This window comes from Setaria viridis, chromosome 1 (genome assembly GCF_005286985.2).
Source record: "Setaria viridis chromosome 1, Setaria_viridis_v4.0, whole genome shotgun sequence".
NCBI classification, from domain to species: Eukaryota; Viridiplantae; Streptophyta; class Magnoliopsida; order Poales; family Poaceae; genus Setaria; species Setaria viridis.
The window spans coordinates 2568654-2588410 of record NC_048263.2 but is presented as its reverse complement, the minus strand read 5'-3'; the positions used below and the strand labels follow the sequence as shown (position 1 = coordinate 2588410).

The 19757-nt window shown below is 48.8% G+C and overlaps 2 protein-coding genes across 2 annotated transcripts; both read right to left on the bottom strand.

Annotated features, from left to right (window-relative positions):
* Positions 1-4299: 4299 nt before the first annotated feature.
* LOC117843290 (uncharacterized) lies at positions 4300-5105 on the bottom strand. Its single transcript, XM_034723860.2, has one exon. It carries the CDS (start codon positions 4953-4955, stop codon positions 4602-4604), a length of 354 nt encoding a protein of 117 aa, XP_034579751.1. The 5' UTR covers positions 4956-5105; the 3' UTR covers positions 4300-4601.
* An 11034-nt stretch (positions 5106-16139) lies between these two features.
* On the bottom strand, positions 16140-19511 carry LOC117851535 (uncharacterized). The gene is made up of 2 exons (XM_034733363.2): positions 16876-19511; positions 16140-16774 (listed from the first exon to the last, which is right to left on the bottom strand). Exons 1-2 carry the CDS (start codon positions 19454-19456, stop codon positions 16281-16283), a joined length of 3075 nt encoding a protein of 1024 aa, XP_034589254.1. The 5' UTR covers positions 19457-19511; the 3' UTR covers positions 16140-16280.
* Positions 19512-19757: the final 246 nt, after the last annotated feature.

Genomic DNA, 19757 nt, shown 5'->3' with positions numbered 1-19757 from the left:
TGGTTTCTGCCTAATCCTGATTCACCCAAGGTCCATTTGTGAAAAGTATATAGTGTCTTGCATTGTGTCCATCTGTTTCTAAATTGTTTGACTTGATGGTTGAGGTTAGTCCTTTCTTTGAATTTTTGTGCTATATTCTTGTAACCTCTACTAGTCATAGTCCCACCACGGCAATTCCCTGCCCGAATTTATTCAACAGCAAGTTCACAAAAAATATATGTGTTCTCTTCGTTCCAATTTGCCTTGTCAAACTTGTTCTATTACACAAAATATTTAAGAGATTTCAGTTTAAACATCTAACAGATCAAGTAAAGCATAACAACTAGCTCAAACATTTCAGATCATCTAGTTCAAACATTTCAGATCTTCTAATTCAAACATTTCAGATCTTCTAATTCAAACATTTCACATAACTAAACCAACCAAAACAATAGGAAGATGAACCTGAACATGACAAAGATACAAAGCAGGAAACTTACGAAATATCTTCATCATCCACCTTTTCATGACTGCCAACATCCTCTGCGTTGATCCCGGCAGAGGTTGCTCCTTGGACAGAACCCAAAGGCGGGTCGCCAACGCGGAGGGGAGGACCTCCAACATGGGGGCCGGAACCTAGAGGCCGCGGACCGGATGCAGTGTTGACGGTGTGGCTGCAGTGACCACGCGCAGCCAGGCTTCTTCCATGGCCAGATCCAGCACCACCACTGCTCGGTCGAGGAGGTTGGAACGCGCCAAATTTGCCGCCATCACCATGACGTCTTCCCCGCTGTAGGTAACCTGAGTACTCATCGAGGAAGGGGAAACCGTCACCCTAGGAGTTGAGATCAAGGTTCTCCATGTGCACCCTCTCAGTCGAGAGGCTTGGGGCCGCCGGTGCATAGGACGACGCTTGTGACAGAAGGTCCAAGTTGTCGGGGTCAGGGACGGCGGCGGAAAGAGGAAAGGCGGGAGCCGCTAAAGAAGAAGCACCCTGCGAGAAGTCCCGGTAGCCGTTGCAGTGGCCATCCATGGTGGATCCGCCAGAGGCGTGGGGAGGAGCGGGGGCAGTGGCGGCATAGGGAAACAGAGGGAGCGGATCCGGCGTAGGGAAGAGAGGGAGTGGATCCAATGGAGCAGGGGCGGTGGCGGCATGGGGGGTAGTAGGGGCGGATCCGGGGGAGGAGCGGGCTCGCAGCGGCGGAGGCGTGAGGAGGAGCAGGGGAGGTGGCGACGTATGGAGCGGATCCGGCGGAGGCATGGGCCAGAGCGGGGCAGTGGCGGCGTAGGGAGCGGTGGGGGCGGAGGCGTGGGGAGGAGCGGGGGCATGACGGCGGAGGCCTGGGGAGGAGCGGGGGCATGCCGGCGGAGGCCTTGGGAGGAGTGGGGGCGCGGTGGGAGCAGTGGGTGCGGCGACGAGGAGGGCAGTGGGTGCGGTGGCGGCGAGGAATGGAATGGGAGAGAGGCAGAAACGGATCAGGATGGGTGGGGTGGGTGGGGTGCAGGGGGGGTAGTCAGTGTCAGGGTATTAATGAGGAGTATTCCGGGTACCTTTTAATCCCTATAAGCAATCTCTTGAAGACTAAAGGGCTAAACTTTAGGATTAAAGTTTAGCAACTTTTAGTCACCCTGTTTATCAATTTAGAGACCAAAAGGACTAAACTTTAACAGGGGCAAACAAAAAGGCAACTCGCCGCCCGCCCATCGTGTGCACTTGGACCGAACCGTAGGGCGACTACGTGCATGGTCCAATCTAGGCTGTTCGGGCCATGCATGACTGCTCGCTGGGCCAGTCGTGAAATCTTCTCCACCCAAATTGAGGTAACCCCGGAGTAGATTTTTCTCATCAATTTTCAGGCAGATATTTCTTTAGCTATATAGGCTGCCAGGCATCCAACTGGAGTTGCTCGCACTGATCCAAGTGGGCATTTTTATGGGCCAGATTCTCATGATCATACTGGATTTTGGTGAAGGACAGATCATCACGAACTTGGCAAAATATCTCTGCCGATGATCTACGAAAGTTGCTAATTCGTCGTGAATCTGTCGATTCAATCTTGGACAATGAGAACATCATGCCTTGCTGATCTTGGCATGCATATGCCAACATGATAGTACAGACCTTGGTGTCGTTAGATTATTTCGTAGGATCGAAACTGACTTGTGTCCGTCTTCATGCTAACCAATTAAAAATGGAAGTGTGCGTAGCAATAACTTTTTTTTTCCAAAATGAACCAGGTAGGAGAGCTGTCGATTATATTAAAAAGAAGATGAAGTCCAGACTGGATGAAAACAACAAAAAAAAAACAATTCAAACACCGACTGGTTGGATTGGGTCATCCACGCATGCCGCACCACGGCCTCACACGCAACTCAACCTACAATACATCGTCCGGTTGGATTGAAACATCAACATGCGCCGAACTCAACTCATCTCAACACCTCGGTGACAGAACTGAAGCCTTACCGCAGCCCCTACCACCATACACACAGTCAAGAAGTCATCGAAACCTCCCAGCATAACCTAGCGTCGACGTTGAACCGAGAAGTAGACTGCACTGCACCGAGAAGGCCACAGCCATGCAGGACCTTCCGCCGTAGTACCGCTGTAACATCACTCTCCACCTGACAGGGTGATAGCACCGAATTCAGATCTCTCGCAAGCTGTCTCGCAGTCACCGTCACGATAACACAACGTGCAGGGGCCTCGCCACATCCGCCGTTGGACTTTACCTCTCTCTCGTCGCCTCTTAGAGACATCATGTGTGGGGATCTCGCCACGCCCGCCACAGTACTCCATCGTCACGGATCCGTTTCTTTTGTCGCTGTCAGAGTGTTGAGTGATATTGCCCTGCTCCCCAAGATCTCCATTGATCAACCAAGCCGTCGCAGTGTGTCGACCTCGCCTCGTTGCTTCACCCTCACACATAGCCTTTTCCGCCGTGTCAGCAAGCCAGAGAAGTCACTTGCGCCGCCTTCCGATAATGTACCGCACCGGATAGCCCAGCCAAGCTGAGCAACCCGCCGCAGTCCGCTGCAAGCCTAGTCGTCCCACGTTGCCGTTGCCGCAAGTGCTATCCTTTGACGTAGTCCCACACCGCACTGACTACTGCCAAGCAATGTCAGCCGCCATGATCCGCTCAAGTAGCTAAATCCGACAACCATGCAACAACCCCAGGCCACCACCATAACTTCGATCACCTGCACATGGGCTCGGCAACACCCATTCAGCTCACCACGCGATGGAGTTGCCGCCATCGACTGTGGCCTCACCAATGGTTCATCAATGCTACGAACCAAGTTAGGTCTCTAGAGACGACGCCTCCAAGGAGGGCACGACACCAATGATGCTCCCATCGCTCGTCCAGGATCCGGATAGAGTTTTCACCTAGAGAACCCTGTGCAGCAGGGTTGTTATTCCTACATGACGCTCCCAATAGTGAAGACGACGTTCTAGGGTGCCCCCGTCATGTCCACCAGCATGGAGGCCGGTGAGAGCTTTTGTCTAGAGCAATACAACCCCTCGTTGCACGTACTTGGTTCGGCACTCCCGGACCACAGCTACGGCAACAAAGCCGAAGCGACGCCGCCGCCACGCCTCCCCTCGCCATGCCGCTGTACCTCCACCTTCGTTTCTGTCGCCGCCCTCCACCGCTGCCCACGCGCAGCGCCCTCCAACGCCTACACCTCCTTGCCGACACCATGCGTCCGCTTGCCGTTCCACCACCACGTGGCTTGCAGCGCGCTCCACCTGGTCGCGCGCACTTCCCGGCTGCGCTCCTCCCGGCCACCGTACGCTCTCCCGGACGCATGCTCCTCCCGGCCACCGCGCGCTCCACATGGCTGTCGCGCTCCTCCTAGCCGCTGCGCTTCTCTCCCAGCCGGCGCTCCTCCGTTGCCCGCGCCAGCTGTCCGGCCTACATCCGCATGCGACCGACACCCTGTGCCTGGAGGATGAGCTCGTTGGCGACGCGCGCGAGGAAGAAGTCCGCAGCGAGCTGCCGCTCATCGACAGCCATGGCCGTGAGCCGCCGTCGCCGCCTACTCGCGCCGCACTGGAAAGGGCTGGGGGCGGCGGATCCGGGGGCAGGGAGGCCGGATTCGCCCACGGCAGGGCCAGATCCGGGCCGCCACCGCTCCGGCGCGCCAACGAGACTTTGGTATACAGAGCATGCACCAACGAGACTGTTTCCAGCTGCATGCTAAAGACAACTGTGCAGAATGACATAAGTATTATGTAAAACCAAATAATATAGATCCAAGACAGGGTTCAAAGTGAAACCCTTGAGATGAGTCCCGTTTAGCTTTGCTGATGAACTATGAAGGACAAAGAGTATGGCACCATATATATAACGACCTGCTTGATTTCCAGGATCATCTTTACCTCTTCTTTACAAGCTAGCATGCATGCATGTGAGCAGCAAGAAAAGATGAAGAGAATCCCTATCTCAAAACTCCTACCATACCTCTATACTACACCTATGCTATCCCTATACATTTACATGTATATATATTATCTAGCATATGTTTTGCTTATGCTTATTCCAAAAAAGTACCCTGCACTTTGTAAGCAGGAGATTGATGACCTTGCAACTTTGATATCTGAACGATCCCGGCTACTACTATAGATCTCTGCCCTCTGGTATGCTCTCCAGCGCAGGCCGCCACCCTCCGCAGCACTCTTGTTCACGGTCATCCTTTGCTTGTTCTTTTCGCATGAGAGACACCATGTCGTCCAGCGACATGCCCTCCTTGTCGAGCATCTTCTTGAGCTCCTGCTTGCTGATCACTAGCTTCACCCTGACGGCGGCGCCTGGGTCGACGACAGCCGCCGGCGCCTTCACCGGAAGCACGTCCGGCAGGGATTCCGGGACCTTCAAGCTGCTGGTGGAGGATGGCATCTTGAGGACTTCGCTGCCGTCCACGCTCATGATCTTGATCTCCTTCCTGACTTTAATCACAAGGCAATTCCCCATGATGGTGGCTAGCTAGCTGTTAGACGATAGGTGCAAGGAGCTAGAATTTGTGATGAGTTCTGAAGCTCCGTTGGACCAAGATCACAGTAATTCACAATTTTGTGGCAGTGGCGTGTCTGAGTAAGTGAGAGGGGGTTTGTACTTTGGAGGTAGTAGTGCAGTGTCGTATTTAAAGGAAATGCTTTGCGAGTTTGGACACATGATTAAGAGTATATTTCGAGAATACCACTGGCCGACCAATGGAAGTTGCTTCACGTATGCCAAAGCTACTTATATAATGATGACTAGCGCACTCACAAGAAGTGACAAGGAACCAACCAGCTTTTTGTTCCGTTCTTGTCTTGGGTTCGCCACGCAGTGGTAAAACTCTCCACACTTGTAGTTTGAAGGTCATAGGTTTGAACCAGTCTCTTTACAGAATTTTAAATTTTTTTTGTAAGGGTAAGGTTATTTAGAATTTTTTTTCCAGACCCCACCTTGTATGACAGTTTTCGCACTGGACACGTCTCTTTTGTTCTTGACTTGATTTGACATGCTTTGATTTGTGTCATGTCTATAAAAGATTTGGGGTGGCGCGTGCCCAATTAATGCACTAGGTTACAATTCAAACATATAATAATTATCTTTCGTGAACACTCGCAAAGATTACTCCATCTCATAATTATGAGTCCGTGACTACTTTTTATTCTCTACTGGGAAAATGTTATTTCTTTATTAAAAAACAATGTTAATATGGTAGTTGTAGAAAGGCTTGCTCGGAGGGCAAAGTCGGTAGTATGAGTCGAACAAGCAAAGGTAAGGATGATGTCACGAAACATTACGATGCATGTGGGGCCCAACACTTGGAGCAGGCCAAATCCATGTTGTGTGCCTGCTAGCTTTTGGAAAGTGGTGGAGGTAAGAATCATTCGCGTGTTGTCAATTTTACAACTGAAAATGAAATGAATAATGAATCCAACAATGCGCGTGCTAGCCTGCTGAAGTGCTCTCGTATGTGTGGGGGACATTCCGAAAAGGCGAAAACGATCTTACTCCATTAATCAGTAGCAACAGATTGATCAGTAGCACCACAAATCAATTGTTTTGCTTGTACGTAGTTCCCTGCAAGCCCCGGCGCACACACATATGCATTTTGTACAGCAAATGCAAAGACCTCCCACCCTACGTACCGCACGCCAATTAATTCATGCGTCTAGAAAAATCCACTCTTCTGCATTTAAAACTAAATGGAGACAATGACGCCACCTCACAGCTTAACCCACCCACCAGGAAGGATGCATGCAGAGAATATTTACTTGATTCGAAATGAAAAAAATATGATTTCTTCTAAACCGCAGATCCGATTTTAAATCCATTTGCAGCAGGTTGTTGGAAAAAATGCGCTTAACACAACGAGATCTATGAAGGCTATATTTGATGAAGTTTATTTTTTAAGTATGTCATTGCAACTAAGTTGTACTTTGAGTTGCAAGAACGTCTCCAACTCAATTGCAACTTGATTGTAGCCTATTTAGCACTTGTTACTTATGGTTGCAATTATTTAATACTCAGTTGCAACATAGTTACTACTCTAATTGCACCTAGATATGCTTAGAATTGCAACCAATTACTACCCAATTGCAACCAGTTACTACTGATTGTAACTAGTTACTACTCGGTTGCAACATGGTTGGTACTCTAATTGCAACAACGTATGATTGTAACTCAGAATTACAACTTGATATGATTATTGTGACCAGATGCAAACAATACATAGAGTTATAACTAGTTGTAACTCTGTAGTAGTCCGAGTTGCAATCGATAGTACATAGATATGCAACTCATTTAAACGATAAAAAAATATATCCATATTGGATCTAGTTTTGTTAAGAATATTTTTTTGAAACAGATGAAACAAAAGGTTTGTCAATCGGGGTTACGGTTTAGGAGAAAATTTGTTTTAAAGATTCGAACCAATAAAAGATTCCATCCATGCATGCATGCAGTCTAGTGGGATTTGTATGCTAGGTGGCTTTACGTGGTAGGTGGAAAATACAAATTAACTTAGGAAGCACTCACTGCATGTTTGGTTGGGTGCGCTGGTTGCTCCAACCTGGTGCGCCCACTAGCCTAGGTGCATTCTATGTACAAGATGTACCCAGGTGTATTATAGCAAAACAACACTTTTCGGTTAGATTCATGCGTGCGTGTGATATACATGCATTGTTAATTTTTTTAAGTATATATGACTATATCCACTAATGAATGAATTTGTTCACAATCGAAGTTGAATTTTGTAAATTTCTTTTGGGGCCATTTGTGGATCTTGATGTCCAAGCAGCACTTTCTATATAAGTATGTACTTCTATACATGTATATACCAAATTTATTGTGCTCTGTTTTTTGTGGTCACTACCCATTTGCACCCTTTCTTCTTGGCCTATCAATTCCTACCTAGCTCCAAAATGAAACTTAGGATAATGAAATGCATTGATATTACATTGGGGATTGCACAAAAATAATATAAAAATTTAGTTCAAGTTTTAGATTCTTAAATTAATTATGTGTGTTTTAGGATTTTTTTTAGGAGTAGCTGAGTATGTTTTACATTGGCACGACATACGTAAGCATACATCAAAGCACGAGAGAAGGACAAAGCGCGTCATGGTCAGTCTCCATCATCGAAGGAATTCAAGTGGCCTTTCGGACATTCTGTAAGCCCCACTATGATCCTAGCTCCTTTTTGTGTCGTATCTCTCTTTCGGTAGCTTCTCTTTGTTTATATACACGCTCTCTAGTGCGCACTATGGAAAAGCACTTCGTGCAGCAACATATTGACTTCGCTACCATGACCGACAATAAAGTGATCGATACGCAGTGAACCTTGGTCAGTCAAATTACCTACTAGAAGACTCGAGCCTCTTATGCTTTGAATCCAAGACTACCCCATTTGCATAATACCTACGTGCCATCGCACTCACCTATACCTTTTTATTACTTGTACAATATATGGAGTTTGATTCCTCCTGACTCTTGCCGTTTCATAAAACTTCAGTAAACCATTTGAACATCTAAATGGATTGAAGTTTTAAAAAATTCAACTAGATCAACTTGAGATCTTGTTGTACCAGGTAGTGCGAATACAAGGTGACTTTTTTCTGGAACGGAACAATACAAGGCTACTTTATTAGAGATTATATAAGGGGTACAAAAATCCTTTGCATGCATGGAAAATAAATTGAAGCTAGCATTTACGAGTCCACGGTAACATAGATGGTACATGTATGGAGTACTAAATGTAGACGAAATTAAAAACTAATTGCACAGTTTTGTTGTACTTTGCGAGACGAATCTTTTGAGCTTAATTAGTCAATGTTTGGACAATAATTCACAAATACAAACGAAATGCTACAGTTGCGCATTTATAGCAAAATACAAACTTTACCACTCCCAATTTAGGAACTAAAACCCGACTCTTTTTTGCCTACCCCTCTGCGGATTCTTGGCACGCAAGGGAACGAAATTATTCTATTGCTTGTGGGCCCGGTGGACGGACGTGGCGGCTCAGGAGTGATGGGCTCGCCGCCGCGCGCTAGCTAGTGGGTCGGCACCGCCGCAAATACCCCGCGCGGCTCGTGGACGTCGCCGTCGAGACCGATCCACGCACGCCGGAGATGGTACGCGCTCGTGCCCATACGGCGGCCGTGTATCTTGTTGCGTGCGTGCATGCACGCGTGCGTTGAAATAGAGACGCAGTTGCTGCAAAAGCCCTCGCCTTCGTTGTTCTTCGTTCGTCTACGCGTGAGACAACGTAACGATGCGCTATAGCTAGGGAATCTCCAGCGCATGAAGGCTGGCCGGTCGTCGTGTTCTTAGCACGCGCGTGGCTAGTCAATTTTCCGCTTTCCTGATCGGGACTGGTTACCTACGTAGACAGAATTTCTGAATATGCATGCATCCGATCTGGTGAGTGGTGACAGGATCGGATGTAATGTACCACAAGTTTCTGGGCGGATACCGCCGATAATCAATCTCTCTAGCAACGATGCTTCTGTCGGGGCTTGGACGACGACCGATCGGGAGTGTCGATTTCCTTATTTCTTATATGAACGTCCTTATACATAATTAAAAAAAAGCAGTAATAATATCTGCCACCAGCTCGACAATAATTAGAAATCAGAATGATCTTTTTTTCTGAGAAGAGATGGACAGCAAAGCTATATACTACACACACACACACACACAATTTCTCCACTCCAACAAGATTCTAGCTAGCTCGGGCGAGCAATTAGAACGAGGGTAGGGTAGGATTTTGGAGGGAAAGGATGATAGAGTTTTGAGGAAGAAGACGGTACGTGGGGTTATTCCTTACTAGCAGAGCTGGTGCTCGCTGGCAGTGCCCATTTGTGTCAAGAACTCAAGATGGTGCTGCCGAGTGATGAGTATGAGTAGTAGCAAAGTGAGTGCAGGGTAGAATGATCACAGACGGACCCACCAGATTGCACCCGAAAATAGCTCGACCCTGCCTGACTGGTGGGTGGGCAAGTGAATTGGGCTGGCCCATCCCTATATTTTCGGCCTGTCACACACGTCTAACTGACCAATCTTGGGCCTATACTTTTGGTCCGGACCCCGAGAAAACGAAAAATACAGGCCAAACCCAACCCTACAAATTATCGGGCCAGACTCGGGCTAAAAATTTTCAGCCCGACAGCCTGTAGAAAAATGATGTTGTGTCAAAAGCGATTCTCAGTAGCATAATTAAGTGGGTAAGGATTAGTCCTTTTGGGCCTGGAGCCCTGGACCACATCCAGCCTTTTCGTTTGGAATTTTTTTTATTTTTCCTTACGAATTTGTAGAAATAAATAGTCGATCCAAAAATTTGTAGAAATGGACCCCTACCACCGGATCAAACGGCGGAAGGAACCTACCAACCGGCGGTAGTTTCCCTCCTCCGGACAGTACACTTTCAAAAGAAATCATAACTAATTCATATGAACTCGGATGGAGATAAACTTTATATGAAAATTGTAGATCTTGACAAGATCTACAACTTTCAAACTTTTTTCATTTGGTGTCATGTTGGTGCTCAAATAATCGACAAAAGTTTTAGATCTAAAATTCAAATTTTAGATCTGAAACTGGGCATCACACCTTCAAAAAATTATAACTAATTCATATGAACTCGGATATTCATATGAACTTGGATAGAGATAAATTTTATATAAAAATTAGATTTACAATTTTATAGTTCAAACTATTTTTCATTTGATGCCATCTTTGTGCTCAAATAATCGATACAAGTTTCAGATCTAAAATGATCTAAACTTGTATCGATTATTTGAGTATCAAGATGATACCAAATGAAAAAAGTTTGAACAATAAAGTTGTACATCTTATCGAGATCTACAATTTTTTATATAAATTTTATCTTCATCCGAGTATTAAATTCCAAGGGTTTCGATCAGCTAAGGTTCCAATCTGTCTTGAAAAGCGTATCAGCGAATCGGCCGATTTACTGTAGAGATGATTGGCTATAAAACAGCTGATAATCACGTAGCAATTGTAAGGAAAAACTATCAGAGCAACCTAAACAACACTAAAAAAAGCAACACTTGGAATAGATCTAATCGGCTATGTGATGATAAAGGATAAAAGTAATAAAAGCCGACAGTTCGTACCTCAAGCTGGATAATTGGTGATAAAAACTAAAATAATAGGAAAAACCTATGATTCTAGTTGATATCGATAATTGGTGAATAAATCTAAACGAAACAATAGCGATGCGCCCGAAGTTAAAGCTTAGATATTACTCGTTAAACGGAACTTACAGAATCGGCCGGTGATCGTGTCGATGCAGTCCTGCCAACCCGTATGAACTCATGAAATAAAAAGGTTTTGGCGAAGTCGCCGACTTGAAAATAAAGTACGAAGAAAAAAAGTAGATTTGTTGTATTGATTGATGTGTTATGTTACAAGCCTTTCGAGACAGCTATTTATACCCTGCTACAACTGATTTTCTAACCGACTAGGATCTATCTCTAATTTTAAACAATAACAAATATTTACAAACACGACTCGTATCCGAGTTGGTTATTATTCCCCCCGGCTCATCCCCTTCATATCTTTATTCTGGACCACCTTAGGCCCAAACTTGGCTAAGCCACTCCGGCTCCCAATCGGCCAGCCTCCATTGAATCCTTCCGCCAGTCGGCTCAAACACTGTAACTTTAATCAGCCGATTACCAATTGTAGCTTCTAGTTCGTCACATCAACCCCACTTCTCCTTTTTTGATGCCGATTCCAAACACGTGTCAAAATCCGACGTCACTCCTTGCGAGAGGCCGCATGAGCACCCATTGTGCGAGAGCACAACAATGAGAGGCCTTGAGGACCATCCGGTGCTATGTGATACCATTTCATGATGAACTGGTTGCGGAACTTCGGGCCTGTTACTCCGTACACGGCTGGTAGTTGCCGCGTGGATCGACTGCACGGGAACCATGGCCACAGAGGGAAAACCGCACCCTCAGTCCCCGCCTCTCCTTGTAGCGTCAAATGAGTGGGAGTCGGATGTGCCGGAGTTGCAGGAAAAGCTGTGGTACCCAGCTTTTTCCCTCCCTCTCTTTGCGGCACTCGACCAGCGGTTGATAAACTCCCCTCCCCTGCGCTCCCCACACGACCTCTCCATCTTCCTCTTGCGTTCTGTCTCATGCCTGTTAGAACCATATTGTGTTAAGATGGGCACGGAGTGGTTTTCTGTAATACAAAAAATTAGAGAAAGACATCCGTTAACTATGAACAAAATACATTTGTGCCTTGTTCTGAATATGCAACCATTTTCTTGTTCCTACGTATCATACATTCTTGCAGCAATGCAAGACAAATAGCAGGGTACTTTTGGATAAAAAAAACATGTAAATATATTGGAACTAGCCAACAATGCGAGTCTGATTCCAGGCTGCCCGTTTCAACCTTGCAGAGTATTCAACTTGATCAATACTATTGGACCATGGTGTCCTTAATTTTAATAGACACCTTAGATTTAAGTTTACGAAAAAGTGTATTTTTTCAACCCTTAAGTAGTGCAAATGCAGAGTGGAAAAACATAAAGCTCACTGAAAATTTTTAGGGAATTGAATTCTAAATTTGCTATCGTGTAAAATTTAAGCTTCATTACAAAATCCTAGAAAATTTAAACTGATAGCTGTTTCTCATTTCGCACAACCCGAGGAGCTACCAGTATTAGAACCAGCTCTTTTAACAAGCATATTAGGAGGATTATTTCAAGGGAGAAGGATAGAAGAATAATTGACCATGCTTCTGGTTGTTGGGTACCATTTCCAGCTTGCGTAGTTTTCTATCATCATGTCGAAAGATAATTTGGATCTTCCAAGGTACAAATATTACAACCAGCCCATTTATCCAGCATTTTGGGAGAATTGTCTACAGAGAGAAGGAAATTAACTCAATAATGAGTTAATGACTATCTACCATGGGATATACGAATTTTGAAAGGATATATGTTGAGAAATCTAGAAGTAATGGACTCCTGCTAAAATGTGAATCTATTCTAGCGTCACAACGAATTAATAGGTGCCAAACATAATTGGAAGCAAGCAACTAATTCATATATGTGATCAATGCAATTAATTTGCTAACTTTGCACTCAATTTCAAATAGTAGGAAATTAATCACTACTAACTTTGAAAAGTGCATTGGCATCAGTAGTCTAGGGGTGATCAATTCCAGCTAATTATATATCTTGCATATGTTTCCTATTTGTCCTATATATACAAGCAATGTATCATCTATGGGTCACTGTATATCACTCGAGCAGAACATATATATTCTCCCAAGAACAAAAAGCATTTCGTTGTCTACAGTATGGAGAGGCAGTCAAGGAACATTGGGGCACTAGTGTTGATTTCGTTGCTGCTTCTCGGATGCATTGCCATTCATGGTGAAAGTAAGTCAAATCAATAATAATGCTGCTTCCATTGTAACCAAAAGTTAACGAGTATCTGATAATATTTCTACCTTGTCGGTTCAGAAAGCCATATGGTTACAATATATCTCTGTTTCTTGTAATTAAGTCCACACCGTATTAGTTGATGAGACGGACACTAATGAGTGCAGTCGTTTCATGACATTGTCTTATAATGCTTATTCTATATCATCATTTCTATCTAAACCTTAACCGGATTAACTTTCATGCTTGAAAATTAGGCCGATCAACTATGGATGTTACGAGAATTGGTGCATTCTGCTACAAAACCATTGACTGCGCAGGACCGCGTGGAGATCATTGTTATTGTTGTAGCGTTGGAAACAGCGCTTGCTATGTGAGCGAGGGTGAGTGTAACACAAACTGCCACAAAGATTGAATTACTATTAGTTCAAATATTGTAACAGCTTTGGGTGAACTTGTGAATGGATTTTCACAATTAATAATTAAATGAATAAAAAATTGTGTGTTCATCCTTTCGTGGCTCAGTGCTCGTGTATCTACCTTCTACGTGCATGAATCCACCTTTTTAATGCAAGCCTGCATAATCCCATTGTTTTCATCATTTTTATAAACTGGTGTTCAACTAATCATTTTGGTAGTACCGCATAAGGCACTTAGAATGAAAGTTCTCTCTCCTTGCCAAGTAATATCAAGGGGGAGTTAGAGTAGTTGTTCGCGTAGAACCACTGCTGATGCCACCCCTTGTGGGACGCCGCGGTCTTCATTGTCATGTACTCCTTGGCGCGGGTATGGCGGAGGTGGATTCCGGTGCACCCTATCGGCACCGGGGTTGCCCGCTGCTGGCTCCCTCTCTTCTCGGCCTTCTGGTACAGGCTGACCGCAAAGAAATACTTCCAAAGCGAGAAGTTGGGCTCGATGCTCAGGAACCCCTCACACAGCGCGACGAACGCCGCGATATGTTGGATCCCGTTGGGATTAAGGTGCTGCAGCTTGAGCCCGTAGTAGTGCAGCAGCCCGCGGAAGAAAAGGCTCGGCGGGGTCGCGAACCCTCTCTCGTGGAAGTGGGCGAACGACACAACGTAGCCGGCGGGCGGACTCGGCACCTCCTCCATCTCGGGGAACTGCCATTCGCCCTCTCGGTCCTCTCACAGAGGAGGCCCTTCCTCGTGAGGCCGTCGGTGCGCGAGGTGCCAAAGCTTGTGCGCGCCCAGGATCCCATCGCAAAGGGGAGAAAAGCTCAACGGCGGAAGGCAGGGAAGGTTGCAGCGCTGGGCGGAGGAAGACGAACGGCGCGCAAGAAAGCCAAGGGCGCGCAAGGAGGTGAAAAGACTTGGGGGTAGATTGTGGATGGAACCGGCGAGGCGAACTCCCCGTCTTATAGGAGAGCGCGTGCGAAGCAGAACAGACGCCCCCATCGCAATAAATGCGGCGCCAGGTACGCCCCGTCATGCCCGCCCCTTTTTCGAAAATCATGCGCACGACCTGCTGCAGGAAACATCCTCTTCTCCCTCGTTTCGCGGGTCGGCATCTTCCGCCTCTTCGCCTCCCAGAGAGTACACGCGCACAAACTCCTCCGCATCCGGCCCAAGGCCCACCAAAAAGGTAAAAAAGGGATACGGGGCTGAAAACGCCTCTATGGCCCGCTACGATCCACGGGTTCGAAGGCTGGCCCACTATGGGTTCGACAGCCGCCCCAGGATAACCTCGAGCAAGGGGTGAGAAGGGACGGGTCCGCTAGCAGCCATCACCCGGGCACACGACCGCCTAGGGCGTCCCGGCCTCACATTCGAGTCCGGACCGGCACCGGAGTTCATGGTTTTTCCCCGAAGAAAGGCAACGAGCCACCGGATCCGATCGAATGGACTCAGGAACTGTATGAACGGGCCGGCTGGAATTTGGGGTACGCCACCAGCTTGGCCCGAGCCGGATCCCCCCGAACGGGGACCGGGACCCCACTCGGATCGACCCGTTTGCAACTCAACGAGCACCACGGTTCGTCCGGCAAGGATAGCGTGGCACAGCTCACCCCCTCTGTCTCAGCGAACGGACGCTTGAGGGGTAACGTTCAAAAGTCGACCTGACCTCCCGATCGGTCTCCTGCAACACGCGGGAGCTCGGGGGCTGGCTTCGCAACCAATGACCACACGAATGGTCACAACCTAAGGTCTCCGGACAGAAGGCGTCCCACGGAACAACGAGAGTCTTCTTACGCCAAGACATCCACAGGGCTCTCCGTCTGGTCAACTTCCCCGACCAAGCCGAACAAACAGCACTTCCCGTCCCTGATTAACTGCAGCATTGCACGATGAGCAGAGATTCCCGACGAACGACAATAACATCCTCTGGAGGAGCGTCCCCGCTCCACCACAGGCTCGGGGGCTACTGTTGGGGGGGGGAAATATTAACGACTTCCTAATGACCATTAAAACAACAATCATGAAGGCCTAGGCCCACCTGCGGCAATGGTGGCCGTCGTCGGCCCAACATGGGAGGGGAGCGCCCCGCTCCGCCTCGCCCGACCCAGTACCCCGGGGTCGGATGCTCCCGACCCCTCGACGGCCAGACTCTGCCTCGCCCGACTCGTAGTCCCAGTTTGAGGTGAACCGGTGATGATATAGTATCACCATCGGTTCGCAGATGAATGGGCGTAGTGGATGTTAGAACCGACGGTGAAAATAAGTATCACCGCTGGTTCCAAAGACAAACAAGCGGTGATACTTATCACCGCCGGCTGCTATCATGAGCTGTCGGTGATGGCATTGTCGGACCCGAAATTTTTATCATCGCTGATTTTGATCAAACTTACGCCCACTCCTCTCTCCTCTCAACCTTATCTTTTCGCTCCCCTGCTGTACGTCTCCCTGTCTACTTCCAAAACTTCTGTAGTTTATCTTTCAGAACACCCAGGTCCAAGTTGCTGACATAAGATGTCATCAGCATAGATTGATGGTAAAATGTCACCTTTTCTATTGTCTCGTTTGATTCCTTCTAGATCAATGAATTTGGCACGGTGTCGTGCCCGCTTCGTTAAAAATTTTTTTGTCTCGTTTAAATGATGAATACTATAGAATGGAAATTTTGTAGCATGGCCAAATTGTTGTGCCACAGTAATATTTTATTTGCATACCTTGCCACAGTAATAATAAGTTTGTATTTTATCTTGCATACTTTCCTTTTCACCGTCCTTCTTTTCCCTGACTGCTGATACTTGTCCTTCACCCATTTCGTGTGTGTGTGGACAAAGCTGTGGATTTGTAATAAAACAATATTTACATTTCTTACCATAAGTAATAATTGGCCAAGGTCTAACCGCACTATTTACACGGACCATCTTGCTTAGTTTTCCTTTCTTAGTTTTTTTAAAAAAAGACGCCTTAAACGGGATGTGCTACGAAGCCGCTGCTCATCTCCACATCACCATCCCAAAACTCTCCTCCACTATCCAACGCTCCCTTGACACCTCGGTCGCCCTTCTTCCCCTTGCCTAATTGCGCCCGCGCAGCGTTGTCGTCGTCATCGTCGCGGGCGTCCCAGCACGCGCCGGCGACGCTGGCCGTGCGGTCGTACTGGATGAGCTGCTGCAGCACCTGCTTCATGGTCGGCCGGGACGCCGCGTCCTCCCCGGTGCACATCACCCCGAGCAAGAACACGGCCACGGCGTCCCTCACGTGCACGGCCCTGTCCCGGATGCCCCCGTCCACGGCGTCGTGCAGGGGTCCCCCCGCCTTGTAGCGCCGCCACGCCCATTCCACCAGGCACCACTCGGCGGCGCCGTCGTTCGCCGCCAGGCCAGTGACGAGCTCCAGTAGCACCACGCCGAAGCTGTACACGTCCACTTTCTCGTTCACCTTCGCGCCGCGTCCACACTCTGCAACCACACCAGAGCAGAGTGACCACGTATCAGTATTTAGTAATCTCCATTTATGTCTGAGATCAGAGGAGTTGGTGTCGATCTTGCCATTAGTTTACCTGGGGCCATGTAGCCGAAGGTGCCGCCCGCGATGGACACGGACTCGGGCTCGCCGGACTTGACGAGGATCCGGGCGAGCCCGAAGTCGGCGATCTTGGCGCGGAAGCCCGGGTCGAGGAGGATGTTGCTGGACTTGACGTCGCGGTGCATGATGGGCTGCGCGGACTCGTGGTGCATGTAGCTGAGCCCCCTCGCCGCGTCGATCGCGATTCCCAGCCGCGTCGGCCAGTCCAGCGGCGCCGGGGCCATGGCAACGCCGCCGCCGCCGCCGGCAGGGCGCAGCCACCGGTCGAGGCTGCCGTTCTCCATGTACTCGTACACCAGCAGCTTGGTGTCGTCGCTCGAGATGTAGCAGAGGAGGCTCACGATGTTGGTGTGGCGGATGTCGCCGAGGATCCTCACCTCCGAGTCGAACTCCTTGCCAGCCTTCTCCTCGGTCTTGCCCCTGCTCCAGAGCTTCTTCACCGCCACCACGGCGCCGCCGCGGAGCGGGACGCGGTACACCTTGCCGGAGCCGCCGCTGCCGATGACGTTCTCCTCGCCGAGCTTGGTGAGGATGTCGCTCTCGGTGAAGTCGACCTTGCGGAACGGCGTCACCTTCCACGTCATCAGGTCCCTCTCGCGCGTCTTCCGCCGGATGACGAAGCACCCGACGGCGCCGATGAGCAGGACGCCGGTGACCACCGAGAACAAGATGATCAGGCCGGTTGTCATCTGGTTGCGGTCGTGGTAAGGGCACGCCGGAATGTCCATGTTCAGGCTCGCCGTGGCGCAGAGGCCACGATTCCCCAGGAACGCCTTGTCGAATGCAGTGCTCTGCAGCGACTGGGGGATCTCGCCGGTGAGTTGGTTGGAAGAGAGGTTGAGGAAAGTGAGACGGAGGTTGTTGAACTCCTGTGGTATGTCGCCGGAGAGCTTGTTGTTGGAGAGATCAAGCATGTTGAGCACCGCCAGCGACCCAATCGCCGCCGGGATGTCGCCGGATATCTGATTGCTGCTAAGGTTCAGGTAATTCAGACTTTTCAACGATTGGATGGAAGGTGGAATCGAGCCAGATATCCGGTTGCCGGCGAGGTTCAGATCGGTGAGGTTGGCGAACCCCGACATGTTCGCCGGTAGCGCGCCGAAGAATTGGTTGTTCTCCGCCTTGAAGACATTCAGCCCCGGTGCGGATGACGGCACGGCACCGGAGAACAGATTGTTCCCCATCTCAATCCGTGTGATGTTGGGGGATATCACACTGGGCAGAGTGCCGGTGAAGCCGTTGTTCTGTATCATGACAGTGGTCAGCTTAGGGAACGCCCACCATACCTTCTCTGGGAACTCCCCGGTGAAGTTGTTGCTGTACGCCATGATGTTGTCCAGTGTTTGGCAATCCCCAATGTTCGCCGGCAACACGCCGGAGAAGTTGTTGTTGAACACCACGAGGTCGTACAGATTCTTGTTGTAGCAGAGGGTGTCTGGGAGCTTGCCGGAGAGCAAGTTGTTGCTCACTTCCAGGTTGCCGAGTGGCGAGTGCTTCCCGAGCTCCGGCGGGAGGAGTCCGGAGAGCTTGTTATTGAATAGCCGGATGTCAACGAGGTTGGGGAGCAGCCCGATGCTCGGAGGAATCGACCCGGTGAGGTTGTTGTAGTATAAATTGAGCGTTGTCAAGTTCTTCATCTTGCCGATCGCCTCCGGTATCGTTCCGGTGAACAAGTTCGCCGACAGGTCGAGCTCCTGCAAGTTGAAGAACGTGACCTCGGGCCCAATCCCACCGGTGAAGCTGTTCGCGTAAAGGTACAGGCGCTCAAGCTTCGGAAGCTTCCAAACCCACGCCGGGATTTCACCGTGAAGCTTGTTGCTATACAGAGCCAACGTGGTCAGCTCAGTGAGCGACGAGAGTTTGTCGGGGATGCCACCGGTAAGGTTCATCCCTGACAGCCACAGCATCTTCAGATTGGTAAGCTTGCTGAACTCGTCAGGGATCAGGCCTGGCGCGAAAGGATTATCTGCTAGAGTTAGCGTCTCGAGCTCGTTGAGCTTTGCAATGGCCGAGGCCGGGTATGTCCCGTTGAAGCTATTAGTGTCAAGAACAAGGGACTTGAGCTTGGGGAAGACAGCAATTGCTGATGGCACGCTTCCTGTGAAGCCATTGGACGACAAGTTGAGGTGCTCCATCTCCGACGACAATTTATCGATGTCGGCCGGGAGGGCACCGGAGAAGAGATTGTTGGACAGATCGAGGTAGCTCAGAGCCGAGCAGCCATAGATCACTATCGGGAAGTGGTCGGTGAGGTTGTTGTAGGAAAGGTCTAGGTAGGACAGGTTCTTGAGGCTACAAATGGAAGCTGGGATCGGATTGGTTATGTTGAAATTTGGAAAGGAGAGCTTGGTCACTCGCCCATTGTTGCAGCTTACCCCTGCCCAGCTGCAGTAGGAAGAGTTCTGGGAAGTCCATGAGCTGAGAGCAGAAGGGCTGCCCCAGGCTTTCTTGACAGTTAGGAGTGTCTCATAGTCGCTGGAGTTGATCTGCGCCATGGATGGCGAGCTGGAGATGAAAGAGAGGAACACTAGGAGGAGGAGATAGGAGTGAACCATTTCTGTGAGTGTTAGTGTTAGTGTGTGAGCTTGAGGCTCGGATATGGTGTGGTTCCTCAACATGTATACTCTTATAAGATGTGGCCAGTGGGCTCTTAGGCGTGAGATGATTGGGACAAGGATTAACGACCCGTTAGTCAAGTCTTCGCGCATGAGCCACCAATAAATTATGAGTGAAAGGTACTCTGACTGAAAAATTTGTTATCAAGCACTAATTTATGCTTCTAGATCCGATTTGGGGCCCAGATCATCAATTACAACGTCCGCACTGATGACCAAGACTAGTAGTATGAGGCAGGGC

What these genes read in the sequence shown, in the direction of transcription:
- LOC117843290 (XM_034723860.2), bottom strand. Translation starts at nt 4,955, where the DNA reads ATGGGGAATTGCCTTGTGATTAAAGTCAGGAAGGAGATCAAGATCATG.
- LOC117851535 (XM_034733363.2), bottom strand. Translation starts at nt 19,456, where the DNA reads ATGGTTCACTCCTATCTCCTCCTCCTAGTGTTCCTCTCTTTCATCTCC. An exon ending in CTTCGGCTACATGGCCCCAG is followed by an intron (nt 16,775 to 16,875) that starts GTAAACTAATGG and finishes GTGTGGTTGCAG; the next exon opens with AGTGTGGACGCGGCGCGAAG.